At 45.6% G+C, this 26,277-nt stretch overlaps 1 protein-coding gene across 1 annotated transcript in view; it reads left to right on the top strand.

Annotated features, from left to right (window-relative positions):
• The first annotated feature begins 3,975 nt into the window (after positions 1–3,975).
• The window catches only part of NPS (neuropeptide S), a 53,326-nt gene continuing 31,024 nt past the window's right edge, over positions 3,976–26,277 (top strand). The window contains exons 1-2 of the mRNA XM_081790569.1: positions 3,976–4,045; positions 4,155–4,323. Coding sequence (XP_081646695.1) covers positions 3,976–4,045; positions 4,155–4,323 — 239 coding nt within the window. The remainder of the gene's footprint in view (positions 4,046–4,154; positions 4,324–26,277) is intronic.

Raw genomic sequence — 26,277 nt, 5'->3', positions numbered from 1 at the left:
CTTCCCGTTTCTTAGACATTTTGTTTTTTTTTTTAATTTCTACAGCAAGAGCAACTTTTTCTGTCAAATAAAAATGAGAAATGAAAAAAAAATTGTTCCCCATCGTATAAGTCATTTATTGTGTAATGTTATAGGTTGAATGGTGTGCCCCCCAAATTCATTTGTTGATGTCCTAACTCCATTCACTCAGGATGTGACCTTATTTGGAGATAGGGTCTTTACAGAGGTCAGCAAATTGAAATGAGGTCATTAGGGTGGACATTAATCCAACATAATTGATGTTCTTAGAAAAAGGGGAAACCTAGGCACAGACATACAGGGAGAATGCAGTGTGAACATGAAGATGGCCGTCTACAAGGCAAGGAGAGAGCCTGGAGTAGATCCTTCCCTCCCAGTTCTCAGAAGGAATCAACCCTACTGACGCGCTGCCTTCAGACTTCTGGTCTCCAGTACATTCCTGTTTATGTCTAAGTCAAGGTAGGGATACTTTGTTATGGCAACCCTAGCAAACTAAAACATAGAACAAATTATCCCCAAACCTGGTGGCTTAGAACAGCCACTCTTTTATTCGTTCACTATGTTGTGGGCCAGCAGGTTGGGCTGGCTTAGCTGGACTGCCACTTGCTAGTCTCACCCAGCATCCTTCATGTGGCTGTGGTCATTCGCAGCTCTGCCAAGACAGAGTGGCCTAAGGTGGCCCACTCACATGCTGAATGGTCGTGCTAACCGTTGGTGGACACAGCTCAGCTCTGTCCTTGTGGCCTCACCACCTCCTGTAGGCGAGACTGGGTTTCTTCCCATGGTGTTCTCAGAGCAGCGCCCCCAGGAGGCATGACCCATAACTGCAAGGTCTTCAGGGTCCTAGGCTCCGACTCTCATCATGTCACTTCCAGCAAGTTCCATTGTCAAAACATGTCACAGGCCAGCCCATACGGGGGGGAGGGGGCAGGGGACAGAGACTCCACCACCTGTGGGACTAGAGGCAAAGCGACACTACAAAGGAGTGTATACATACGGGTGGGACGAATGTTTGGCCATTATAGCAATCTACCTCTCTGACTTCAATGGGAATGTCTAATGATATATCATTAGTATGATGCCTGCTAGATGTTTCTAATAGATACTCTTAATTTTAGAAAATTTATTTCTACTCTCCAGTTACTTAGAATTTTTATCAGAAGCAGATGTGCAATTTTAGTAAATGTCTTCTTGGCATCCCTATAGATCTCCATAGACCATATGGTTTTCCCATTTGACCTCTTAATATAAGAAATGGCCGTGACAGGCTTCCTGATGTTCTGCTCCTGTCTGTACACAATTTAGTTTCTGTCTCCATTAAGGAGCGAGCTCCTTGAGGGTGGAGACGTCTCCGCATCTGTGTGCTGGCACACAGTAGGCTCACAATTAATGCCTGCTGAAATGAGTTGTGTCGATGGTCCTTTAAATTCAAGGCCATGCTCTCTCAGATCAGACGGGGCGCTGGAGGTGGCATTCGCTTCCCTAGCATCCACGCAGCGTCTTCCTGGACATGTCATGAGCGCCGCACGGGTGGTGACGATGTATCCTACTTCTCCCCCCACTTCTCCTCCTGTTTCTCTCTCCACTGTCCTGTCGATACGGAACTGTGCCTATTCTTCCCCATTATCCCGTAAGGCTGGTGCCTATGAAAACAGAAGAGGGAGATGATTTCCCTCCACAATGGCCGCTCTTTCTCCTCTGCAGGCGCTTGTCCCCCACTAGTTTCAGACAAGTAATTCTCTAGAACACTTCAACATTCACAAAGAAGGAGCCTCTGGGGGGAATTCTAGCTCTGGTTTTAGATCCCGGGTTTTAATTTTACCCTTACGATTTCACTGTTTTCAAAATTCCACTGGACAAAAAATGGAGGGGGGGGTGCAAAATAATACAGTTTCAAACTCTCTCGCTCTAGCAGTTTGATCACGGCTGTAACTTCATTAGAACAGAAAACTATTTCATCATCATGAGTCACTACAACAGCTGAGGCAAAGCTTTCTGGAAAGACGCAGGCCTTGGGCTTCGTGCGCCTCAGCTGGCTGCACAAACGCGTCCTTGACCTGGAAGAACAGCTGAGGCCCAGGAAGGTGTGTGCACGCTGATTAGGGTCACGAGCCTGGAACCCCAGCGTCCCCATTGCACGGCTGCCCGCCATTGGACGCGATGTAGCGACTTCTGCTGAACCAGGAGGTGTAGATCGAAGGTTGATTTGGAGGAAGGACAACACGCTGCGAGCTTGAGGGCCTGTGGAAGAGGCAGGTGGCAGAGAAGACACCAGCTGAGAGAGGGTCCTTGAGAAGCCGGAGCCACGGTCCAGGGGTCCACCTACAGGGATGCTGGGCATGAGCCATACACGCTAACTGCCTTGAAGAGTCAGAGCCCCTGGGAGGGCTGTCGACCTTCCCACCTTCTTCCTTCTCTCTACCTGCAAACCCTGCGTGGGAGGCAGGCAGACCCCATAAACCCACCTTCCGATTCTGGCCCCCCCGCAACCCCTCACTCTCTGCATGTCTTCATCTGGCTGTTCCAAAGTCATTTCCTTTTTCGAATAAACAGGCAAGTAGCAAGTGCACTGTTCTCTTGAGCTCTGCGAGCCAATGTAGCAAATTAATTGAACTTGAGGGAGGGTCTTGGGAACTTTTGACTTGTAGCCACATCTGCCAGAGGGTGAGGGGAACTTGAGGACCTACTACCTACACCTGGGGTCTTGGCTGGGGACGTCTTGTGGGACTCAGCCCTCCCCCCGTGGGGTCTGAGCTGATTCCCACTAACATCAGAATTGAATTGAATTGTAGGTCACCCAGCTGGTGTCGCAGAGAGTTGCTTGGTGAGGGGAGAACCCCCGATCTGCTGTCTGAAGTGTGGAGTGTGGTAGTTGGGGGGCAGCGAAGGAGAGTCCCAGGAGGAGGAGTGAAGGTTGTGCCGATGCAGCCTCCCCTTCCGCGTTGAAGGACCCTGGTGATCACATCAGGCGCTCTGAATCATCCGAGCTAGTTTCCCCGTTTTCAGGTCAGCTGATTCTCGGCCTTAATTCCGTCGGCGGCCTTTATTCCCCTTGTCGTGGAACCCAACACACAGGTTTCAGACATTGGGACGTGGACACATTGGTGGCGGCCACCCTTCCGCCTACCACACTGCATAACTATTTTTACAATAGCAAAGACGACATAATAAAAGTACAGAATTGCACAGAATTCACCGTGTGATGCCTGAGCGTGTAGATGCAGGGCCGGGCAGGACGCAGGCTGGAATCCCAGCTCACACACTCACCGGGCCGCCCAGTTTGAAAGCTTTCCGGAATCCCTTTGTGCTTCTGTTTCCCAATTTGTAAAGTGCGATGATAATCACCGTTCCTGTCTTACAGGGATGGCAGGAACACCCTTAGGACTTCAGGGTCTGGCACTTGCTAAGTACGTTGTAAGGACTAGTGACTATTTGTTAAATAAATGAAACTTAGCATGTTACCTTCCTTTGTTCACTGTAATGTTTTGGGGCCTCGTGCTCTACAGTTGTGATGGGATGTGTGTACTTTCTTGCTCTTTTCTTTTGCTAGGCATTCTAGAAGACATGTTTTTGTTTTTGTTTTTGTTTTTGTTTTGCTTCTTATCTTTATCCAAATACACACCATCTTTCTGACATTATTACCTGGAAAGCTAGACTCTGGCCTCCAGGGTCTTCTGTCCCCTCTGCCCTCTTTCACAGAGGGCTCGGTCCCTGGGCCCACCCCACCCCACGCCATCAGGGGGCAGCTCTGAGCAGCAGATTCCTGCTGTCGCCTTAGCAAGTCTGCAAGGCACAGATTCTGTTTCTATGCATTCCACTTGGCTTCACTGTCCTGTCCCAAATTCCAGTGCCCTCTTCTCCTAAAAGGCCTCTCAGGAGGTTCTTGTGGTTGTCACATATTTGAATGAAAACTCTTGCCGTCCCCAAGAATCAACAGATGCCAACTCACATACGCAGATGCCCATTCTCACGGCTGTTGCCGGGGTCGCACAGCCGTGTCCGGCCACACGAGAGGCCGTGTCTACATGTGAGGATGTGCGTCTACAAACACACCCTGTTCTCGGCATTTTTCCCTTTCAGAATCATCTCTACGATTATTCCCATCATAACCACGTAGTCCCCACTCCATGTCTCAGCCTTCGCTTCGGGTCTGACTGCTTTTGTGCTTATCCGGTGCTACGAGGTCAAAGCTGTTGTCACACCCCTCAAACTTGAGCACCAGCTCGGCCAGCTGATGAGCAACCGGGTGGAGGCGAGGCTGAGGACAGAGCGTGACCGCTGGCGTCCTCTGTTGGTGGCGGGCAAGTCAGCACTGATGCTGACGCTGTAGTTTGGTTCCTTCCGTGAAAGAGCCTTTGCCCAGGAGCTCCTGGGTTCACACCTCCCAGCTGGGTGGGATTGTTTCAACAGGATGCCCGGTAGGGTCCCTGGTGGGATCCCGAGCAGCTCCGGGGGCATTTTTAGCACATCGCTGAAGAGCTTCGTCTCCTCACCAGGGCTTTGAGGGAAGCGGGGGATCTTACTGTCAGATTCCAATCGTGTTCCCTCTGCCACAGAGGTGCCTCGTAGGTACCATGACCCCCAGTGGATCCAGTGTGAAGGACAAAGGAAAGCTGCACGGCAATCTAAGCTCAGAGGCACAAATCACAAAACCAAACCCAGAAAGTTAACTGCACTCATGGTTTACCAAAAATGAAACTGCGGTCACTGAAAAGAAGTTGTCAGTGATGGGAGACAGGCTTTTCGTTTACCTCCAGTTGTTTGCAGCAAATTAGGATCCTGCCAGGTCATCTCTGTCTCTGTGTGCATTTCTGAGTTGACTGCAGAACTGACATTATGAAAGTTCCAGCATTTTGCTCAATTTCTATTTTTTAAGACTTTTAAAAAACGTTTTTATTTTTTGAGACAGAGAGAGAGAGAGAGAGTGCATGAGCAGGAGAGGTGCAGAGAGAGAGAGAGGGAGAGAGAGAATCCCAAGCAGGCTCTGTCATCACAGAGCCTGATGTGAGGCTCGAATCCGTGAACCACGAGATCTTGACCTGAGCTGAAACCAGGAGTCGGACGCTTAACCCACCGAGCCACCCAGGAGCCCCTAAATTTCTGTTTAGTCTTGTTTATGATTTCAAATGAAAAGTTCCACAATAAGGTCCAGTTTTAACAAGGTACTTGGGAGGCATTTCGTGTGCTTTCGGGGAAGAGTTCTGTCTCCTTCCAGCAGGTGAAAAAAACAAAAATGCCACTGTTTTGTGAAACTCACCGTGTTTGTGTGTTGGCTGTCCCACAGCAAGATGAACATTGGGTGAACCGAGTCCTTCACCAAGCAGGGAAATACAAATGCTACATCTTGATGCAAGTGTTCCAGAATCTGCAAAGGAGGAGGCCAAATTAGGTACATGTCTTCAAAGATGGGGCAGATTTGCTAATAAGGTGGCAGGGAATAAGGTTTCCCTTGGGACCATGGGATGACTCAGGGGCCACTGGGTAAGGACGTAGCTTCTATGTCCACACCACCTTGTCATATTTAACAGGTGGGTGCTGGGGGTCAGCTGGATCCCTTTCATTCCATTAAGGCTGCCCGTTTAATTTAGTTTTTAAACTGATAGACCTTATTCCTTGCAGCAGTTTTAGGTTTATAGAAAATTTGAGCAGAAAGGAGCGGAAGTTCCCACATGCCGTCCTCACACGGCTGTCGCCCCTCTTATTGCCACCGTGCACCATTTTGTTACAGCTGATGAACCAATATCGGCCCATTGTTGGCAACCGAGGTCCGTAGTTTACATTCGGGTCTGGCCGTGTGCTCTGCATTCTGTGGGTTTTGACAAACGCATATGTCGTGCACCCACCGTTACAGTATCACACGGGCTGCTTTCACTGCCCTAAAGGTCCTGGGCCTGGGCCACCCTTTTTAGGATCCCAGGGACAAGCGTCCCTATTTGTTTGGTCTTAGTCTTGTAGCGAATGACCATCTAGGGTCTTCGGTCCCTCAGGACACGACGGTTCCTTCCTTTGTCTCAGTCCTTCTCTGGTCCTTGCACGTTACACCCCGGTTCTGAGGCTCAGTCTCCTTCCCCCCGGCATCATCTTGATTACTTTTGCCCCCGCGGGCAGCTCTGCAGTCCCCACCTTTCTCCTTTGGGTGGCTCGCTCTCCCTGGCTTGGCCTGCCGGCCTGTTTCCATCGATCCCTGTCTGGGCCTCGCCCGCACTTGCACCCATGGCCGTGGCAAAGCTCCGTCGGGCTCCTCCGTGAGTGAGTAGCATCTGCTTCTTGTAATGGACAGATACTTTCTGGGCTCTTGTCCCCGGTTGTGTCCCCTGGGCTCATTTCCTGCCGCAGGAGCCTGCCACAAGGAACAGCCTGTCGGTGTCTCCTCTGTAGAATCGAAACAGCTGATTCTGTATGCACCGTCACTGCTGTGCTGAGAGCCCCCTTCAGAGACTCGGGACATTAGTCCGGCTCTCCACGCTGACCCGGTCCTTCTGGGCGTGTGAAAGACATACACCCTCTCCTGCTCTTTGGAGCAGAATAGAGGGGTTTAATTGTTTTTCTCATGGTGCCGGGAAGTAAGTGGCTGGGGCTGAGTTTATTCTGGAAGGACAACGGGGCCATGGCTGGATGAGGTTCCCCTCTTAGCCAGCCAAGTCCCAGCTGCTGGGGTTTAACTCCGTTCTGCTGTGGCTCCGGGCCTGGGGGTCCAGATTTGGGACCCTGGGATGGTCTCCGCACTTACCAAGATGGGTGTCCTGTAACCGATCAGCTCTGCGGAGAGCTGCCGTCTCTGGAATACGTCCTCCTTTCCCCAGTGGGCTTTTCCTCTCGAAAATTAATCTTGTCTGCTCGGAGAGGCTTGTTAGCCTCGCAGACCCGCAGCATCTGTGGGCCGCCGGAGGTTCAGCAAGTGGCTCAGTTTCCCCGTGCACACTGCACGGTCAAGTGGCTTTAACGAACTTTCCAGGCGTCTCCTGCGGGCTTCTGCTGGGAGGACCGCGGGCAGCTGGTCCGGAGTGCAGAGTAGACGCGGCTGAGCCCAGATTTCACCTCTTCACGCTTGCTGAGCCCTGATGCAAAGTTTCCAGAGAGGAAACCATCTGTCTCTTTGCTCATCCGTGCGGCTCGTCATATGACCCTGCCGTGGTATCCCGCGGGGCAGAGCAGCCGCCGAAAGGCTTTTGGCAGCCGGTGCAGCGGTCAAGGGGACAGGCACCCACCACGAGGAACCCTGACCTGGCCGGGGTCTGCACCGCAGATGTAAGCGAAGCGTCTGCAGCAATGAAAAGGGGGACTCGGGGGCGGGGGTGGGGTTGCCGTCTCATCACTCCTGGGATGAAGCTTGGTGCGCAAAGCAGGACGGAAGCAGCTTGTCAGGGGGACATGGGAGGCGTTCTCCACAGGACTCTGCAGGTGAAGAAATGAAGGCAGGAGTCTGAGCAGAGGTGGAAGGCGTTCTGAGATCTCTCTCTCTCTCTCTCTCTCTTTTTAATGTTTATCTTATTTTTGAGAGAAAGCATGAGCAGGGGAGGGGCAGAGAAAGAGGGAGACAGAGGATCTGAAGCGGGCTCTGTGCTGACAGCACAGAGCCCAATAGGGGGCTCGAACTCATGAACCACGAGATCACGACCTAAGTGAAAAATCGGATGGTCAACAGTCTGAGCCACCCAGGCGCCCCGAGATCTCTCTTTTGTAGACCAGAAAATATGAACACGTTTTTAAGACAGGAGACGGATTTCGGGGTCTGTGTGCTCGCCCCTCGATGGCATTCTAAGTGAGGGCTGACAGGAGGACTCCTTCACATTCCTTCTAGCACCTGGCAGAGGGCTGACCATGAAAGGAGGGTAAAGGGGCCTTACTCTGGTGTTGGCCTGTGCCAAAGGCTCAAACACCATCAAAGCAGGGGTTCGGCATAATCCACACGCTGTTCCCGAGTTTCACCCAGGAGCCGTGTGCAGGACAAATCAGAGACAGGAAGACAGACAGCAACTGCGGGAGCACATGCAGGGCAGTCTCAGGGGGAGGGAGCGGGCAGCCTCGAGAGCCACTGGGGGACACCTCCAGTGTGCCAGCAGATATTACAGAGGCAGGTGGTTTGATGAGGCAAGGCCATTACCAAAATTAGTAGCTTAGGATGAGGGGAGGAGTAGGACAGAAGGCTCTCCCTGTGGGAGCCTGTGTTAGGCCACCAGAAAAGTGGTCCTCGAGCTCAGAAGACACATCAGGGACAGGACATGTGGATACCAGAGGAAGGAACAGAGGTCACCGTTGAAACTAGGGGGTGGGCATGTGACTCTCAGTGACTGTAGACTAGCAAGCAAAGTTGATGGAGAATGACACAGAGTTCAGAAGGCCTCCCAGAAAGGAGAACGCTGACCGGAGAAACAGGACAGAGACAGAGGACGAGAGTCTATGCAGGGAGACTTCCGAGGAGGAAGGGGTCAGCCCTGTCCTGTGTTTTGGGGGTGGGGGAGGTCAGGAAGTTGGGCTCATGGGAGGCTATGGGGAGCATTGTTTCAGCCTGTGTCAGGGTCCAAATACTGGTGGACTGAGGGCTGGGGAGCAGGGAGAGGCATTCTGGTGACATGGTGCATGAGTCTCCAGAGAGTATCAAGTAAGCACTTAGGAATTATGCAAATCACTGCCAGTTCCCAAGGGCTTACAGTCAGGAGAGACAGACATCGAAACAAAGAGAGAACAGCACACAGGGTACCGTGGGGCCACAGCACTGAGGCAGGCAGTTCCCTTTGGGGGAATCAGAGGAGGATCTGTTGAGCTGAACGCTTCAAACTGCTATAAAAACTGGAATTAACAAAGCCACCTACCTGGAATACGGATCCTTGTTGGGTGAACTTGCGCAAGTACCCTCTGAAGACTGAGTTTCCTCATTGAAACTATGTGGAAGCTGGCCCGTGTTCCTACTGGGCATTTCCGCCTCCAAAAGTCAATTGTTTTAAAAGTTTTTGAAATAGGGTAAAAGTTTTTGAAATATGGAAAAAATATGAAATATGGAAATAATTCGACGTATTCAAGTGGAATTAGCATACGATCCCACAATTTCACTTCTTGGTACATACCCGAAGGAATTAAGAGTAAATAAATAAAAAGTAGGGTCTTGAAGACATATTTGTACAGCCATGTTCACAGCAGCATTATTCACAATGGCCAAAGGCAGAGGCAACCCAAATGTCGATCTGCAGATGAAGGGATAAACAAAATGGCGCCACACACCGGAATCTCATTCAGCCTTGAAAAGGAGGGAGGTTCTGACACCTGCTGCAACATGGATGAACCTTGGGGACATTACGGGAAACATAATGACTGGGAAACAAACCAGTCATTAAAAACAAATACCGCAGGATTCTACTTCTAGGGGGTATTTGTAGCAGTCGGATTCATAGAGACAGCAAGCAGAATGGTGGTCGTCAGGAGCTGGGGGAGGGGAAAACGTGGAGTTGTTGTTTCATGGATATAGGGTTTCTGTTTGGCCAAATGAAAAGAGGTCTGGAGACGGTCGGTGGTGAATGCACAACAATGTGACTATGCTCCATGCCACTGAACTGCACACTTAAAAACGATTAAAATGGTAAATTTTGTGTGATGCGTATTTTGCCACAATTTAAGAAAAGTGACATCAATACGGATACAACTCATTAAAAGTTCTAACATTTTTCATAAAATTGGGATGTTGGATTTTTACAAACTGCAAAGCCATTGGAAAAGGCAAACCACACTAGATGAGGTGACAGAGATTTGAGTTTTATTTAGTTTCCTTTAAAAACCAACCTTTGAAATAAGCAGTGGGATAAAGATACACATGGCTGCACAGCTCAGTCACCGACGGGTTGACTGGCCGTGGCTCCAGGCTGTGGGTCACTTCTGCAGGTCTCTCCTCCAACCAGCAGCTACCTGGGGCGTGACTTCTCACGGCAAATGTCAGGAAACCATGGACCACGGCCAACTGTGTGGTACAGTTGTGGCTTCTGCTCCTGTTGTACCAACCAACATTCCATTGGCTCCATGAGTCCCAGACACATGGCCAAGGCCAAAGTAATGGACAGGGTAAGATATTCTTCCAACAGCCAGAATATGGCTGAAATGGCTCTGGCTGTGATGTATATAAGCCCGTAACAGAGTGGAAGAGTGGGGTCAATACTCCAATCTACCTCAATCAAATTCCAGAAGTGAAGCCCAGTTCCACCGCAGACTGAAGACAACCATTTCTTAACGTTGATCCGTATTTGTTTGATTTTTGCAAAATCCTCTCTGTAATGAGCCCTTGATTTCATATGACTGTGTTTGTATTGCTCTTTCGGTAAATAAATCACAGCCTCTCTGAGAAGCCATTTCTTCTCTGTTTGTTCTATTTCTGTCGATGAAAGTGGCTCGCAGGATCTGAACTCTTCTGACTTGTATGCGTTCCGCCAGCATCCTTCCTGTCTACTGGAGTCACACTTTTTAATTTTTGCCGATAGATGTGTTTTTTTTTTTTTATTTCCACACTACATCAATTTCATCACTGCAGTAGCCTGACCCAGCGTCTAGCTCTCGCTAATTTCCTAAGACCATCTTGGTCATTAGTTGGAAATAGATCTAGACATTACGCATTCCTGATAATGCCTCTGACATGTAATCATTTACTGCATCCATCACTTCCACCTTCATTATGCTATGTGTCAGGGAAGTTCCCCAATTAACATTGGGAGAGTTGAAATCAGACATATTGTCATCACAGCTGAGTTGTCTTATCAGGTCTCTCTTGTTTCAATGTAACTGCATGGGAAGACACACAGCAGAGTTTTTATTAGATAGTATGGCCCAATTTCCTTGGCTCACAGAAAATAATAGAAGTGGGAACTCAGAAAGAACATAAAGTGCTAATACTCCTACCTAATTTATCGTCAATGACAAACATCGGCAAACGTCCAGATGACGTTTTGTGTTTCAGTACTTAGAGCCTCACCTGTTAATTCTGGGCTTCAAAGCAATGTTTTTGGAAATGTTGCCCTGGTTCATTGTAAAATGAGTGGATTTCCAGTGAGAGTGCTTTCTTTTTGCCAGGATGCAAACATTGCTTATGGAGGACACACACCCATGTGCTTGCTAGTTGAGCAGCAGGAGAATGCAGTCTGTGTGCCAAGAAAGAGCACAGACTCTGCAGATGTTACACAGTAAACTGGGTTCTGCAGGACCATGTGGCCAAACCATGGAATCATGGGTTCTGGTGGAGCATCCCTGAGCATGTTGCGACATTGTAGCTTTCCAGTGGAGGCAGTGCTGAAGCAGGACTCATGCAGACACAGCCTCTCTGCAAGAAGATTGTTTGAGTGTTAGGTGTAAGGTATTAAGAAAGACAGTTGGTGGTGATCAGCTCTGCAGCTGTTGATTTCAGTCAGCAGAAAAGACATAACCATTAAGTCACCACCAGAAGGACATGCTGTATACTCACAAAGTTCTCTCAAACACAAGTTCCTGCTTGCCCAAGGCATGTGTCTTGAGGGTACATTGCCTAGTGGATAGCACAGTGTTCTTCAGTTCCTGTCCCAGCTCTCTCCTGGCCCACCCTCCATGCTGTATTTGAGCAAGTGGCTGGCTATAAAAGGACTCATTTAAAGATGAGTAGCAACCAAAAGGAACATACATGAATCTCAGAAGTGAAAGTGCAAAATAAAATGACACAAAGAGCATACCAAACCAAGTGTAGGTCCAAAATACACAACTGAAAAAACAAAATAAAATTTAAACATTTAAAAATTTAAAAATTAAAGAAAACCCAAATATAAATTGAAGAAGAATCATGCCACGGGATGATAGATATTTGTGGACCAGCTCTTCCCTGTGATGGCAAACAAATAAAAGACATTATGTCACTCTGAAACAAGTATACCCAAATGAGCTATAAAAACTCATACAAAAAGCAGATGATAAGAGAACAGAAGAACTTAGGAAAGAAACAGAGAGGAAAAACCAAGTAATTACAGAAATCAGTGCCAAATTAGAATGAGTAGAGAGGTGATTGAGATTGGCTTGAAGGAGAAGCTTGAAGAAATAAAACAGAAAAGAACAGAGTTTAAAGAGTTGCAGAGAAAATGTCACAAGTGGAAGTTGAACACTGCCAAAGGGGTGTCCTTGGAGAAGAGAAAAAATAAAATGGAACTGAAAATATATCCAAAGATATAACAGAAGAAAACCTCCCCGTGAGGATCGCATTCCTACAACAAGCCTGGAAAGAGTGATAAGAAGAGCTGGTGTGGAATGAAAACTTGAGAGGCAGGGCCAGAAACTTAATGATAAAGAGTAAATTGTATGGGTATCACACAAAAGGGAATGACAATCAAGTTCACAACAAGAACGAAGGGAATATTGGAGCCTTTCTTTAAAACATGACACGGTAACAGGGGCTCCGGGGTGGCTCAGTCATTTGCGTGTCCGACTTTGATTCAGGTCATGATCTGGTGGTTCGTGGGTTTAAGCCCCACATCGGGCTCACTGCCACCAGGGCAGAACCCGCTTCGGATCCTCTGTCCCCACCTCTCTCTGCCCCTCCCCCACTCTCTCTCTTTCTCTCAAAAATAAACATTTTTAAAAATTTAAAAACGTAAAATGTGGCACGATAACAAAATCCAGCAAGATCTGAAAATTGTGGTGAAGGTTTGGTGGTGAGCATTGAGTTCATGTCAATGTGATAATTATGTTTACAGAACAAAGGAAATATTGCAAATCTTGAAACGTAGAACAATCTAAAGACAGATACTTAGAGGTATAAATGCATATGGACTCTTCATTTCTCAAAAGATGCTTCAAGTGAAGGTTTAGATATGTTGAGATGACTCCTAAAAGAATTAACCAGCAACATAACTAACTAAACTTCCAAACAAGTGGAAATGATACAGAATGCATACCCTGATGGAAATGAAATAAAACTAAGCATTAACAAAGAAACAGTTATCACCTGGATAGTTCAAAACTCTCTCTTAAACACAAGTTGAAGGGAAGATTAAACCAAAAAGACCTGGGAAATTACGCTAGGTAAAGAACGATATACCAAAACTTACAAGTAGCTGCAGGATGAACAAATGTATAACTCTAAATACGTGTGCCATAAACAAAAAAGGCTGAAAATAATTATTATTTAAATAGTGAAGTGTAAAAACAGCAAGACAAAAGGAAATTAGAATGCAGTAAAGGTAAACGTAGAAATTAATGCATTAGAAACAGAAAAGCAATCAGAGTAATAAATTACTTCGAGAGATGGTTCTTTGCAGTAGGGGAGATAAACTGTAGGTAATGTAATTAAGAGAAAAGGACAGAAGCATAAATATAAAAAAATCAGACAAGAGATTGAAAAATTAGGGTGAATAAATATAATTAAAATAATTGTTATGGTAAGAAAATACTTCATTACCACTATGCACTAATACCTGGGTGGAATGAATGGCTTATTGGAAAACATTAATTACCAAAATTTAATAATTCATCCCTAGAAGACTGTGGTAAAATATCTAAAATGGTCCCTCAGTGGGGCACCTGGGTGGCTCAGTCGGTTAAGCATCTGACTCTTAATTTCGGGTCATGTCATGATCACATGGTTCATGGGATTGAGCCCTGTGTGGGGTTCTGTGCATAGCTTCCAGCTTCCGGGCCGGTGGTCACCTTGGTTTCAGCTTTGTACAGACCTAGCAGAAGACCGGGTCCAGCCTGCGTGGAATTTTGGCCTACAGTACTGGGAGATTGTAAATGGATATTGTTTTAAGGTGCTACATTTGTGATAATTTGTTATAGCAGCAATAAGAAACAGATACAGAGACACAGAACATCAAAGTAGATAGATCGCCATAAGAGAAACAGAATTGTCAAATAAGTTTCAGAGACAAATTCTGTCAAAACTTCAAAGTACACCTAATCTGCATTATTTTATTGAAACCAGAATAACATAGAAAATAGAACTCGACAAATACAAGCATAACAATAGACTTGAGGCAATCTCGGGTATGAATACCGATGCGGCAAATTAAAAATAAAATATTGGCAACAGGTTGCAACAACATATTACAAAAACCGAAATCTACTCTTATCAAATGATTTCCCCCCAGGGATGCCTGGATGATTTGACACTGGGAAATCAGTTCATATAGTCCAAGATATTAATGAATCAAAAGAGAATGATCAGATGACCTTCATTAGAAACTTAGCGTTAAATCTTGACAATATCAAAACACCTTAATGAACTTAGGAAAAGATAGAAGTCTTTCTACAATGTAAGACTAAAAGCTAGTATCCAGCTAGTGGGGAAAACACGAGGAACATTTCCAATAAAGTCAGGATAAAGACGATTTTTTTTAATTGTATGAATTTTGAACATAAAATATGAGACTCATGTGCTAAGCAACACACCTTTCTTTGCACCCCTTTCGAGGGGTGTTTGAAAGACAGGGAAGGTCATACTTCTGCCTTGTTGCAATAGCAAAATAATAACGGTAATAGTTGCCTTTTATTATTGACCACTTATTGTGAACCTGCTGATGTGTTCAGCACCTTATTTTCATCCTCCCAAATGCTCCTTAAGTAGTCCATATTATTCCCTTTTTGACAGCGAGGGAATTGAGGCACACGGAGAGGCTAGGGAGAATGTCCAAGGCCACCCTAGTTAGTGTTGGATGGAGACAGGATTTCAACCTTGGTTTTTTAACCCCCGAATATAAACCTTTGTCCTCTGGGCTATTTCCTCCCACTTTTAAAGGGAAATGGTAGATATGAGTGACACTTTCCCAATAACAATGACGTGTAGGGTCCATCTGTGCTTACATGGCAGCAGCCTGGCAGACCGTCAGAGAAGAAGGTGCCATCAGAGGAGATGACAGAGGCGCCTGGGTGGCTCAGTAGGTTAAGCGTCCACCTCTTGATTTCAGCTCAGGTCATGATCTCATGGGTTTGAGCCCCGCTTCGGGCTCTGCGCTGGCAGTGTGGCGCCTACTTGAGATTCTGTCTCCCTCTCTCTTTCTCTGCTTCTCCCCTGTTCAAGCTCTCTAGCTCTCTCTCTCAAAATAAAAAAATAAACTTAAAACAAATGAACGGACAAACAATAAGAGGGCACAGTGACCCTGCCACCAGGGAGCCAGACACTGAGACAAATGAGAGCAGAGGCCCCGGAGAGTCGAGAAAAGGCCATGGTTCCAACGCGATCCCCCGGTAGGATGGCAGGGAGCTGCGGGGTCGAGGGGTCCAGCTGTGGCTGGGGGTTCCCGGAGCAAGGTCTTCTTGAGAGAGGTGTGCTCAGAGCTGGGGGCAGGGGTGGCTTCAGGGAGGGGTTGGGCCAGCGGGATGAGGATTTCGACGCTTTTCTTTTTCACCCACGCCCCCTCAGTGAGGCCTTGGAGTAGCTGAGTCCTGTGACCAGCCAACCTGGGTGCGAATTCCTGCTTCTACCTTCTTCTCATCTGGAGCTTGTGACTGAACCTCTCAGTGCCGACAGGTGGGGATGATGGTGTGGTTGCTTATGCTATAATCCATGAAAATGCCCTAGCATTGCCACCTGAATCATAGCAATCACTCAATAAGGCTTCCTGTTGGGTTAAACAAAAACATGAATTTAAAAATGTTGCATAGACTGAGTGGCCATTGGGACACACATTGGGCCGTGGCTTTCTGTGGAGGATGTGACAGTTCAGGTGTCCATCCCCATTCTCCCTCTCAGCTGTCACAATCACCCAGATGCAGGTATTATTTTTTGCATTTTACAAGTGACTTCCCCCCTCCCCCTTTCCCCACCCCGCCACCTCCCTAAGGGAATGACTGGCAAATCCAGACCTATTTCCAAAGCAAAGCTGCCTCTAGATGTTTAGGATCCATATTCATATTCCGAGATCATTTCCCAAGATCTTATTCAGTGCTCGTCAGCGAGGCTCAGTGAAATTTACTTATGTTATCATATTTTATTCTATCTTGACAAAAATATGGAGGTAGGAGCATTTTTTTTTTTTTTTACTGCTACCCTGCAAGTTCAACCCCACTTTGATGATGAGAAAAACTAAATCTCAGCAAAGTTAAGTGACTTACCCAAGCGAAATAGCTAACCAGGGCGGGAGGTGTGATTTTGATCCTGAGGGTTTTCATCACAAACCCCGTATTCTTTCTTTCTTCTTACCATTTATTGATTGATTGAATAGCTAAGTGAATTCTTTTAATGCAAATAAGCTTGCAGCCATTGCCTCAGTCAGGAAATAAAACTTGGCCGGCCACCTTAGAAATGCCTCTGTGTGCCGCATTCCGATCATAGACCCTAATTCACTGCCAAAGTTACTACCGTCTTACTTGTAGGGCAGCCACGTCCTTGGATGTCTCTGTGTTTTTGCCATCCAGGTGTTGTTTAGACATTATAGTTTAATCTTGCCCATAGTTTGACACAACACAGATTTTAAAAGTTTTGTATAATCTGCATCCTTTTCTTTTCCTTATAACGTGTGTGGTCGTTTGCCCTATAGTTTCCCATAGATTGGGCTTTGCTGGGCGCCTCGACATCCCGGGTCTCTGTATTCCCTGGAATTTGGCATCTGGATCCCAAGGTTCGTTCCGATTAAAGTTGGACCCCTTTCACGAGACCGCAGGTTGTGTTCTTTCATCAGGAGGAACAGAGGGTCCGGTTTGTGTCCTTTTCAGATGTCAGTAGCCATGATTCTCAATGCATTGATCTATTAATTCAGGGGGGTTGTCCTGACTCTACCTTCTCATTTTCACGCATTCTCTGGAATAATTTTATAACAAAATGCTTCTTATACCTGCTATTTGGTCATGCAGCGCATAATTCTTATAGCAAAAGGCGAGGAAATGCTCAATTCTTTTATCTATTTCCTCCAGCTTCCAAGATAATGAATTCGTTCCTGTCCTTGGTTCCTGGATTTAAACATGTCTGTCAGAGTTCAGTCCACTGAAATTCTTATTCTTATGGAAACTCACTCTAATTGTCCCATATCTGATCAGGTCACAGGAGCTCGCTATCTGGTTTTACAACATGCCCCAGATCCGTCTTGTACATCTTCTGTTCCAGACCTGAAACCGATCATTTCTCTAAGCTGTGGTCTCTTTCACTAAGAAAAATTTCAAGGCCACGGTCTGTGTGCTTGGAATGATCATTGCTACTGGATGTCACAGCGGACAGAGTTAGGAGATACACGTATTTCTTTCTGAAAATAAAGGTGCCACGACATGTGACTTCATACTGGTATTTCCAAATTATATTCAAGGCTGAGGAATTTTACCTTGCCCTCAACTATATTACATCCAAATCTCTTTTGTTTTACACTAAAAATCTTGGTTGGGAAGGACACGGTGGATGATAGAAATCGAATACTCCATAATTACTGATTTGTTCAGCTCACTTATACACACCAGCATCTCTTGAGGGTAATTCTAACATGCTGCCACCGGCGGCTATGATTATTGCAAACGTTTTAGTTATTTCATTATGCTTGTACTCTGGCTATATTTTCAGGGCGTGTTTCAATTGCGTGTTTCCCTGTTAGCTCGTATTTCCTCTTAGCTCTACAAATAACTATGTGTTTTGATGCTCACTGCCAGGCTTCATGCTCATGATTCTCTGATCATTTTGATTGTCTGAAGCTTGTTCTCCACCAGATTCCTTAGGAAGATCTCGTGTGAACACTCTTCCCTGAGTTCTTTCATCTTGATAAGCATTTGTCTGTGCTCTTGATACTTGAAGATCAACTTTGCTGGATATAAAATCCTGGCTCACGTTGTTTCCTTAAATATCTTAAATATGTTACCTCACTTGTTGGCATAAAAATAGTGCTGGAAAAATCCTCTGATAATAATACAATTTTATCTTCCTTATGAATCACATTTTCTTTTTGCCAAAGGATTTTTTCCTTACTTTTTCTTTTAATAAATCTAGTAATTTTACTATAACATATCTTATTGGTTGTTCTGTTTTCATATTATCTGCTTTCAATGTAGAGTTTCCTGTATTTTTCTTTATTTCAAGAATGTTTCCTTGCCCTAGAGTTGGTATTATTTATTCTTCATTCTTCACTTAGTATTTTCCTTCAGCTACTGCTATGAGCTGCATGTTGGATCTTCTTTGCCTATTTTCAATACTTGTCATACTCTCTTGAATCTTACATTTTTTTCCTATCTTCTTTATTTACACCTACTATTTTTATTAAGACATTACTTATACCGGTTTATACATTTCTCACTTCTGGTTTAATCCTCCTTTCCAACAATATTTTAAAATTCTGATTTCTAATTATTTTTGAGTTCAGTTACCTCATTCTGAGTTTTCCTAATTCTGATTTATAGTTGTTCTTTGGTGTCCTGTGTTGTTTTAAAAATATCCTTTAGTTCCTGGGGCACCTGGGTGGCTCAGGCAGTTGAGCATCCGACTTCGGCTCAGGTCATGATCTCACGGTTTGTGGGTTCGAGCCCTGCGTCAGGCTCTGTGCTGACAGCTCAGAGCCAGGAGCCTGCTTCAGATTCTGGGTCTCCCTCTCTCTCTGCCCCTCTCATGCTCATGCTCTGTCTCTCTCTGTCTCTCAATGATAAATAAATGTTAAAAATTAAGAAATAATAATAATAAAAAAGAAATAGTATTAGGGTTCTTCAGAGAAACAGAACCAATAGGAGATTATATATATATATATATATATATATATATATATATTCCACACACACACACACACACACACACACTTAATACATACATATATGAAGAGGTGCATTATAGAAATTCGCTCACATGGTTATGGAGGCTAAGTCCCACCATCTGCCCTCTGCAACCTGGAAACCCAGGAAGGCTGGCAGTGGGATTCCACCTAAGTCTGAGGACACGAGAATCAGGAGGCTGCTGGTCTCAGTCTCAGTCTCAGCCTGAAAACCTGAGAGCCAGAACCATCGTGGACAGGAGAAGGTAGATGTCTCATCCCAGGCAGAGAGCAGCACACTCACCCTTCCTCTACCTTTTTGTTCTATTTGGGGCCTCAACAGATAAGTTGGTGTCCACCCTCATGGGGTGGGGGTGGGGGGGAGCCACCTGCTGTACTCAGTTCACCAATTCAAATGCTAACCTCTTGTACAAACACCAGTAAACTGTTTTACCAGCGAGCCGGGCATCCCTTAGCCCAGTCAAACCAACACATTAAATTAGCCATCACGGAAATTGTAAATTATTTCAGGTGAACAAACATATGCAGAATAATACAACAAATATTATATGATCACCCTCCAGGTTAAGGAGGAAAGCATCACAGATACAGTAGAAACCCGCCGGGTGTTCCCCTTCAAGCAGGTGGCACTCAATCCACACCAGTGGCCACCACTGCCCAGAGGCAGCCACTGATTGATAAATTATCCTGTATTCGTAGAGTAGACTATGCAGCCATGCGAATGAATGAGCGAACCATGGCATCAACCTGGATAGATCTCGAGTACTTGGTGCTATTTCCACGATCAAATGCACCTTCCTATCTTTGTTGGGCAAGGAAGCAGCTGTGTTCATATTTCACCCAACAAAAGTGCTCTCCAGCCACGAGGGAAGCTGATGAACTGACCGGCAGTTTCCTTCCGGGAGGCCTCACGGCACCAGCTAATTCACTTAGAGTGGAATTTTTAGTAGGCCAAATTTGGTATTTTCCCATTAGAAACACAGACCTTTCTTACACTTCATGGTTTGTAATTTCCACAGGTTAATACGCTTTGCACCAAGAAAAAATATAATTACTTTGCACCAAGCTGTAAGAAGCTGTACCAACTCAAGAACATAATTATTGCTGTGTTGTGAGCACAGCAGAGTTGATTCTTATTTGTGATCCTGAGTTATTATGCTGCAAGTCTGCAAAATTATTTAGACAGAAATAATTATACCCAATGTAGTCAGATTCAGAGTACTACAGATTGCAGTAAATTAGAAAGCCTGATCCTAAATATATATATTATCTTGTTTTCGTTCTCTCTTTCCCTGAGTCATTTAGTCTTTTCGTTGCAAACTTTTGATTCACTTAACTGCTTGTCTTTGAAGATTTTTTTCTTTCTTTTTTTAATCATATTTTAATAAGATGTAAATTTTGAGCAGCACAGAAAATCGGCCCATCCTTGGCTGTCTGTCCTCTGTGAGAGTATGTGCTTATGTTGACCCTCACCCCTGCCCCGGACATCTACTGCCACTCAAAGTCAAGCTTACAGACTCCTGTGGGTCTTTAAAAGACAACAATCAAATCACCTCTAACTTGAGGGAGATCAAATTCAGCAGTAAACTTTTGAAAAATGTGCAGACCATGTGATGCCACGGCAAGACCCCCACACTGGAGGCTGTAAGCCTGCAGGCTAGCCCCGTAACTGGCAACAGGACTGACTTGTGCACTACTTTTCTGAGCGCCACTCCCGTTATCTGCAAAATGGCGCCGGTAAGATCAGCCCTACCTAATTCAGACTGTGACCGTGTACTTGGTAAAGGATATACCATTATTAAGGTAACTGACAGGCAAGTGGGACAAACTGACATGAAATTTGAACAGGGTTTTATTTCACTCCATCATCCTCAACCTTGGCTGCTCTAGAATCTTCTGGGGAAGCTCTACAAAAGTAACAGTGCCGACACTCCACCACTGGGATTCCAACTTAAGTGGTCTGGAAAGAAAGCAAAGCATCATGTTTTTAATAAACTCTCCCAAGTGACTTGAATGTACAGCCAGGACCAAGATGCTTTAACTGCTTGGCTCCCATCTGAGATGACCTAACTTTTATCTTGCAATGAATTAATCCTCCTTCAGAGTATGCTGCCCTTGCTGCCGGCTTTGAATAATTATAAATCTGTGGTTTCCAAAACAAGCCTGCTCATAATCATCCCAAAAGGTATTTAAAAGTGGAGATTTCTGAGCAAAATCCCAGATCTGCTGAATCAGAATGTCTAAGAGAGAAGCCCAGACACTAGAGCCTTTTTAAATAAGTTTCACAGCTCGAAATGATTATCTGAATGTTAACAGGGCTTGCTTAGTTACTCATGGAGGGATTGCCTATCAGGATAAAAAAACAAACAAAAAAAGAGCATGGATCTAGATTTCTCCTCTGAAAAATCAAACAGGGTGGATGAAATCGAGTGGTCTATTTGAGTCCTTGCTAAATCGTTCTTTTACATCTCAGTTTCTCCCGAGAACCTTCACTTATTCAACGTGGCTTTATCAAACCCCTGAACACCTGTGCCGGGCAGACAACTTGTGTCTTTGCTGGGAAACAACGATAAATCACACATAAACTTTTTTCCTCCCAGAATCCCGGTGGAGAACTAGTGATCAAGGAAGCTTGAGAGCATTTTTGTATTTCTTTCCTTTCTGGTATCCTCAGGAGGAAATCAGCACAGGAAATATTTTAATATGTCCTGAAAATGCACACTGTTTGTTGCCTCTATACATCTCTAATTCTGAGCCATGTGGTCATTGCTTTAAGTCACAGTGAGCTTAGAGCGTCCACCCTGCTGAATTCCAAAGCACCCGCTTTCCGGCGTCCGATCAGGAAGGCAGAAGTTCATGATTGCAGTGTGGGTGCTGTCTACCTCTGTCCTCCTGAGAGTTATGGGAGTTTTTTTTTTCTCATCAACCCTTCTTTTACAAATGCTCCAGCCGCATAAAGGATTGACTCTCCCTTTCTTCCAAGTCAGCTTCTAAGGTGCCGAGATTGTAAGGGACAGTGGAAGGAAAGTCTACTTTAGAGAAAATGTTTTAGTAAATGGGAATCTGTGACAGGTTTTAAGCATCAAAGCTACTCCCTCCTTTGTGATATGTCGTTTGAAAATCTTACGATGTTTGCGAAAGGCTTACGAGATTATAGCAAACTCCGTGCTGCCATTCGTGGCTCGACAAGTCCTCTTGAAGGACAACCTGGACCGACCAGGTATTAAAACTGGTCTCGAATCTAGTGTTTTAAGGAATCTCAAAGGCTGTGTTAATGACCCAAAAGATGCTCATTCATTCAGTCATTCATTCATTCAACAAATATGTTTCCTATGGGCCAGTCCTTCTTAGAAGCTGTAGAAAAGGGCCATCCTCACTCAGTGTGCGTGTTTCTGAGTCGGCCCTGAGGCAGAAGTCTCGTGCCATGTGCTAGGAGTCCAGAGAGCTTAAAACCTGACCCCATCCTCAAAGAACCTGTGTTCTGGCAAGGGGTGCTGGTGTCAGGTTTAGGGCTTGCTTGGGCTTTGGAGACAGAAGGAGTTAAAATCCGGGTGCAAACACCTATCTGCAGCTCTGAGAAAATGATGAAGCACTTCGAAAGCCAGTGTCCTCATTTGCAATATGATGTCTTTGTTATAGGTTGAGGTGAGGATTCCTTAAGACAATGCAGGTAACGCACTTAGCGCAATTATATAGCTCCATGTAAAATCTTATCCTTCTTATTGCAATCCTATATAAATTGTGTAAAAATTTAAAATACGCACATTTTTAAAAATATGAATTGTGAAAGCTTGGTAATCCATGGATAAGGAACAAATTAAGCCACGCTTCAAGAAAACAATCAAACAAATGTAGAACATGAGACATTCTTCAAGACAACTGGGCTTGTCTTTTCAAAGAGGCAACATCATTAAAAATAAGGGGCAGACTTTTAGAGACGTAACAATTACATGTAGTACATGAAACTTGATGGGATCAGGTTAGAAAAACAGACCAGCTATAAAAGGCATTTGGGGACCATGGATTAAATAACAATATGAACTGGACATTGGACAAGATTAGGAAATTGTCTGTCATACTCTCAGCTGTGATGGACATTCATATTTTCAGTGTTTATATTTTCAAGAGATACAAGTGGAACTATTTAATAATAAAGCATCAGGAAGCGTACTTTTTTGATGGTTCAACAACAATAACCCCTATCTGGACAGGTACCCACTGGCAATTGTTTATTTAGATGGTGGGCATTTATTTGGACGTTTCAGCTTTTCCATTAATTGATTTTGCTCAAACTTTCTGCATGCTTGATATGATTCCTAAGAAGACACTGAAATTACTTTGTAATTAAATACTTAACTGTTTTCTACCAAATCTTAAAGAAAGACTGCCCTGAGGATGATGTGGAATGTTGTTGGAAACTTTAAGACCCATGCCCTTGCCCCATGGCTGGTGTGGTGATGTCAGAAACAAGGAGCAGGTGGCAAATTGTTGAGATCCAGTTGGGGCTCTGCATCACCAGGACCAAGGGAAATTAAGGCTTGAAGCCCCAACTCTGGGTCCATCCCCCTCCCTCTGGGCTCCCCAGTGTGGTCTTGGCCAGCTTCTCTCTTCAGAGCTGTGTGAAGACAGATCTGTTTTGATAATGACCCATGCACAAACTCTGGCCAGGTCAAGAGATCCTCACTGGGAGACCTTGAGCCTCAGCTTCCTCACCTGTAGAAAGACACAGTGAAGGACCCCAGCCCATGGGACTGAGGGGGTGCGTCCTCGATGCATGCAGAGTGCTCAGCCCAGCGACTGTCCCACAGCAAACTCTCCAGAGATGTTAGTGGTCGTGGCTCTTGTCCTCCCCCGAGGATAGACACGACACTCAGTGGACACCATCAGAAGGTATTACAGGGACCAAAGAGCTGGTGATTACAAAATTACACAGAAAACTGCAGGTGTCCGCTCCATGTCACTCCCCATGGGAGACCCTCTGTGGACCCGTGTAGCCTGGGATCTCCCCTGAACACTCAGCACCATTTGCAAGGATGCTGGTTTTATCGTTTGTGATTTAGGTGTTGTCTATAACCGAAACCACCTGTCCTATTTCCTCTTAGTCCCAGTAGAGGTAATCTGGTTGCCTCTTGCTTGGCTTATGCTTGAGCAACTCGGGGTCTCTCCTGTCTTCTCCATGTCCCACTCTCGGCTTGCAGCCCACATGCCATCAGGATGGAGGAACCCCTGTGTCACCTGGAACCAAGGGTGGGTGGCACCCGGGGCCTAGGCCGCCTTCGACCTTGCTCTGGTCCCGTCTTTGTGCATCGATGGCTGCTCCTGAAGGCTCACGCTCCTCTTGTCCCTAAACTTGGGGCCCATCGGTTCCTTTTCAGGGCCTTCTGCTCCTATCTGGAGGGAAACAAAAATGTCTCAGGCGCCTTCCTGCCCCGCTGTGGGGTGCGCAGAACTGTAGAGCCTGAGAGGAGAGGAGAGCTGGGAGAGTCCTCCCCCTGAGGCCTGGGGGAACCTGAGGGCAGCTCCACAGCACCCTGGAGACCCAAAGGTCATGCCACCCGCCCTTCCACTGGAGTTTCCATCTCAGCAGTGAGTCAGGGCTGCAGACATGGCAGGGACCCACGGTCCCCAAATTCACATCAGTAGCCTCTGGTGTCTCTCCTGTGACCAGCTGGGCAAAGCTTTCTCCCCTTTCAGACAAACAAGTGAGTTCTTTTTCTAATCTATTATATATGGATTAACTCTATGCCCTCATCTTTCAGGCTTCAGCTTTTGATTTTCCAAATGGAGGATTTTAGAATTCAAATCAGCTTTTCTCTCCCAAGAGCCTGGCCCTTGCAACTGAACACCGTAGCGTTCGAGATCATCATCTTGTGGCTGCTCTGGGGAAAGGGAGTTCATAGAGAAAGTCCTTCTTGATGCTGGAATGTTGGAGGGGAGGGAAGGAGTGAAAGCAATTCAAAAGAAAAACAGGTCATAATTATTGTAGACTGAATAATGGCCACCCGAGGATGAGCACATCCTAATCTCTGCGATCAGGGATATCACCTTGGATGGCAAAAGGGACTCTGCAGATGTAATTAAGCTAGGTATCTTGAGATGGGAAGATTATCTTGGACTATCTGGGTGGGCCCAATGTAATCCCAAGGGTCCTTGTAAAGGAGGGACAGGAGGGTCAGAACCAGGAAAAGGAGATGTGACAACAGAAACAATAGTTGGAGTGATGAGGCTAACAGATGGAAGAAAAGGCCAGGAACCGAGGAATTCAGGCTCTTCTGGAAGCTGTGAAAGGTGAGGGACTAGATCCTCTCCAGAAGCTTCCAGAAGGATCGCGGCCCTTTTTTGAAAAAAAAAAATTAAATGCGTCTTAATTTATCATTTATGTGTTTGTTTCTTTATTGTGATATAATTGGCATATAGCATTGTGTAAGTGTAAGGTGTGCAACGCATCGATCTGGTACATTTATTTACGGTAACATGATTTCTACTGTAACGTTAGCATCTAGCAGCATCACCTCACAGAAATATCATTTCTTTTTTGTGGTGAGAACAATGAAGACTAATCTCTTAGGAACTTTCAAGTGTATAATACGGTATTGCTGATATAATCACTATGTTGTGCACTTGCTTCCCAGGACTTATTTATCTACTAGCTGCAAATCTGTACCTTTAAACAACATCACACCCCCCGCCCCACCCCCCACCCCTTGGTACTATTCTACTCTCTGCCTTGATGAGTTTGGCTTTTTTAGACCCCACGTAGAAGTGATGTCATGCAGTATTTGTTTTTGACTTATTTCACTTAGCATCATGCTGTCAAGGTCCATCCAAACCGTGGCAAATGGCAAGTTCTTTCTCGTCCTGCTGACATCATAATCTTAGCCCAGTAAGACTCATTTTGGATATCTGGCCTCCAGAACTTTAAGACAATAAATTTGAATTCTTTGAAGCCACTACTGTCATGGCGATTTGTTACAGCAGAAATGAGGAACTAGCACAGTAATAGATGAAGATATTACCCAGGACTATGCCACCACTGGTGGGGGTGGGAGAAGAATGCTGTCTCTCTCTCGAGTGCACTGTAGACCCCACGAGTGAAGCCAGGTCAATGTGGCTTGCTATTGTGGTCTGTCTGTGACAGACACACGGAAGATATTTGTTAAATACATGCATGAATGAATTGTTGCCTCTCTTCAAATCTCTGCTCTGAAGATAGCCATCCATCTATCTCAAGGACTTATTACCTTTTCACTATGGCAATTCTTGGCTTCTGGTCTCTGCAACATATGAGTAACTTACTCCTGCTGTGTTATCTGTTTTTCCAGGTGGAGCACCCCCATCTCAGCCTTCCCTTGCAGGTTTTATTTCTGTCCCAAGGAACATGCTTTATCTCAGCCAAGCAGGAGGACTGGGATGCTTGACATGGCAATGAAAATGCCCCTTCCAGGCAAGACTGCACTCTGCCCATCTTTGGAATTGTTTATGGGGACTCAGGTAAGACCCCCTCACCCTACCCCCTATTAAATGGCTTAGAACAGGTGGCTTCATCTCTCATCAAGAGGGAACCACAGCTTGGACCTCCCCAGCTTACTGCAGA

Source organism: Panthera onca, chromosome D2, assembly GCF_046562875.1.
Source record: "Panthera onca isolate mPanOnc1 chromosome D2, mPanOnc1 haplotype 2, whole genome shotgun sequence".
NCBI lineage: Eukaryota > Metazoa > Chordata > Mammalia > Carnivora > Felidae > Panthera > Panthera onca.
The sequence above is the reverse complement of the archived record's forward strand: the minus strand, read 5'-3'. Positions and strand labels throughout refer to the sequence as shown.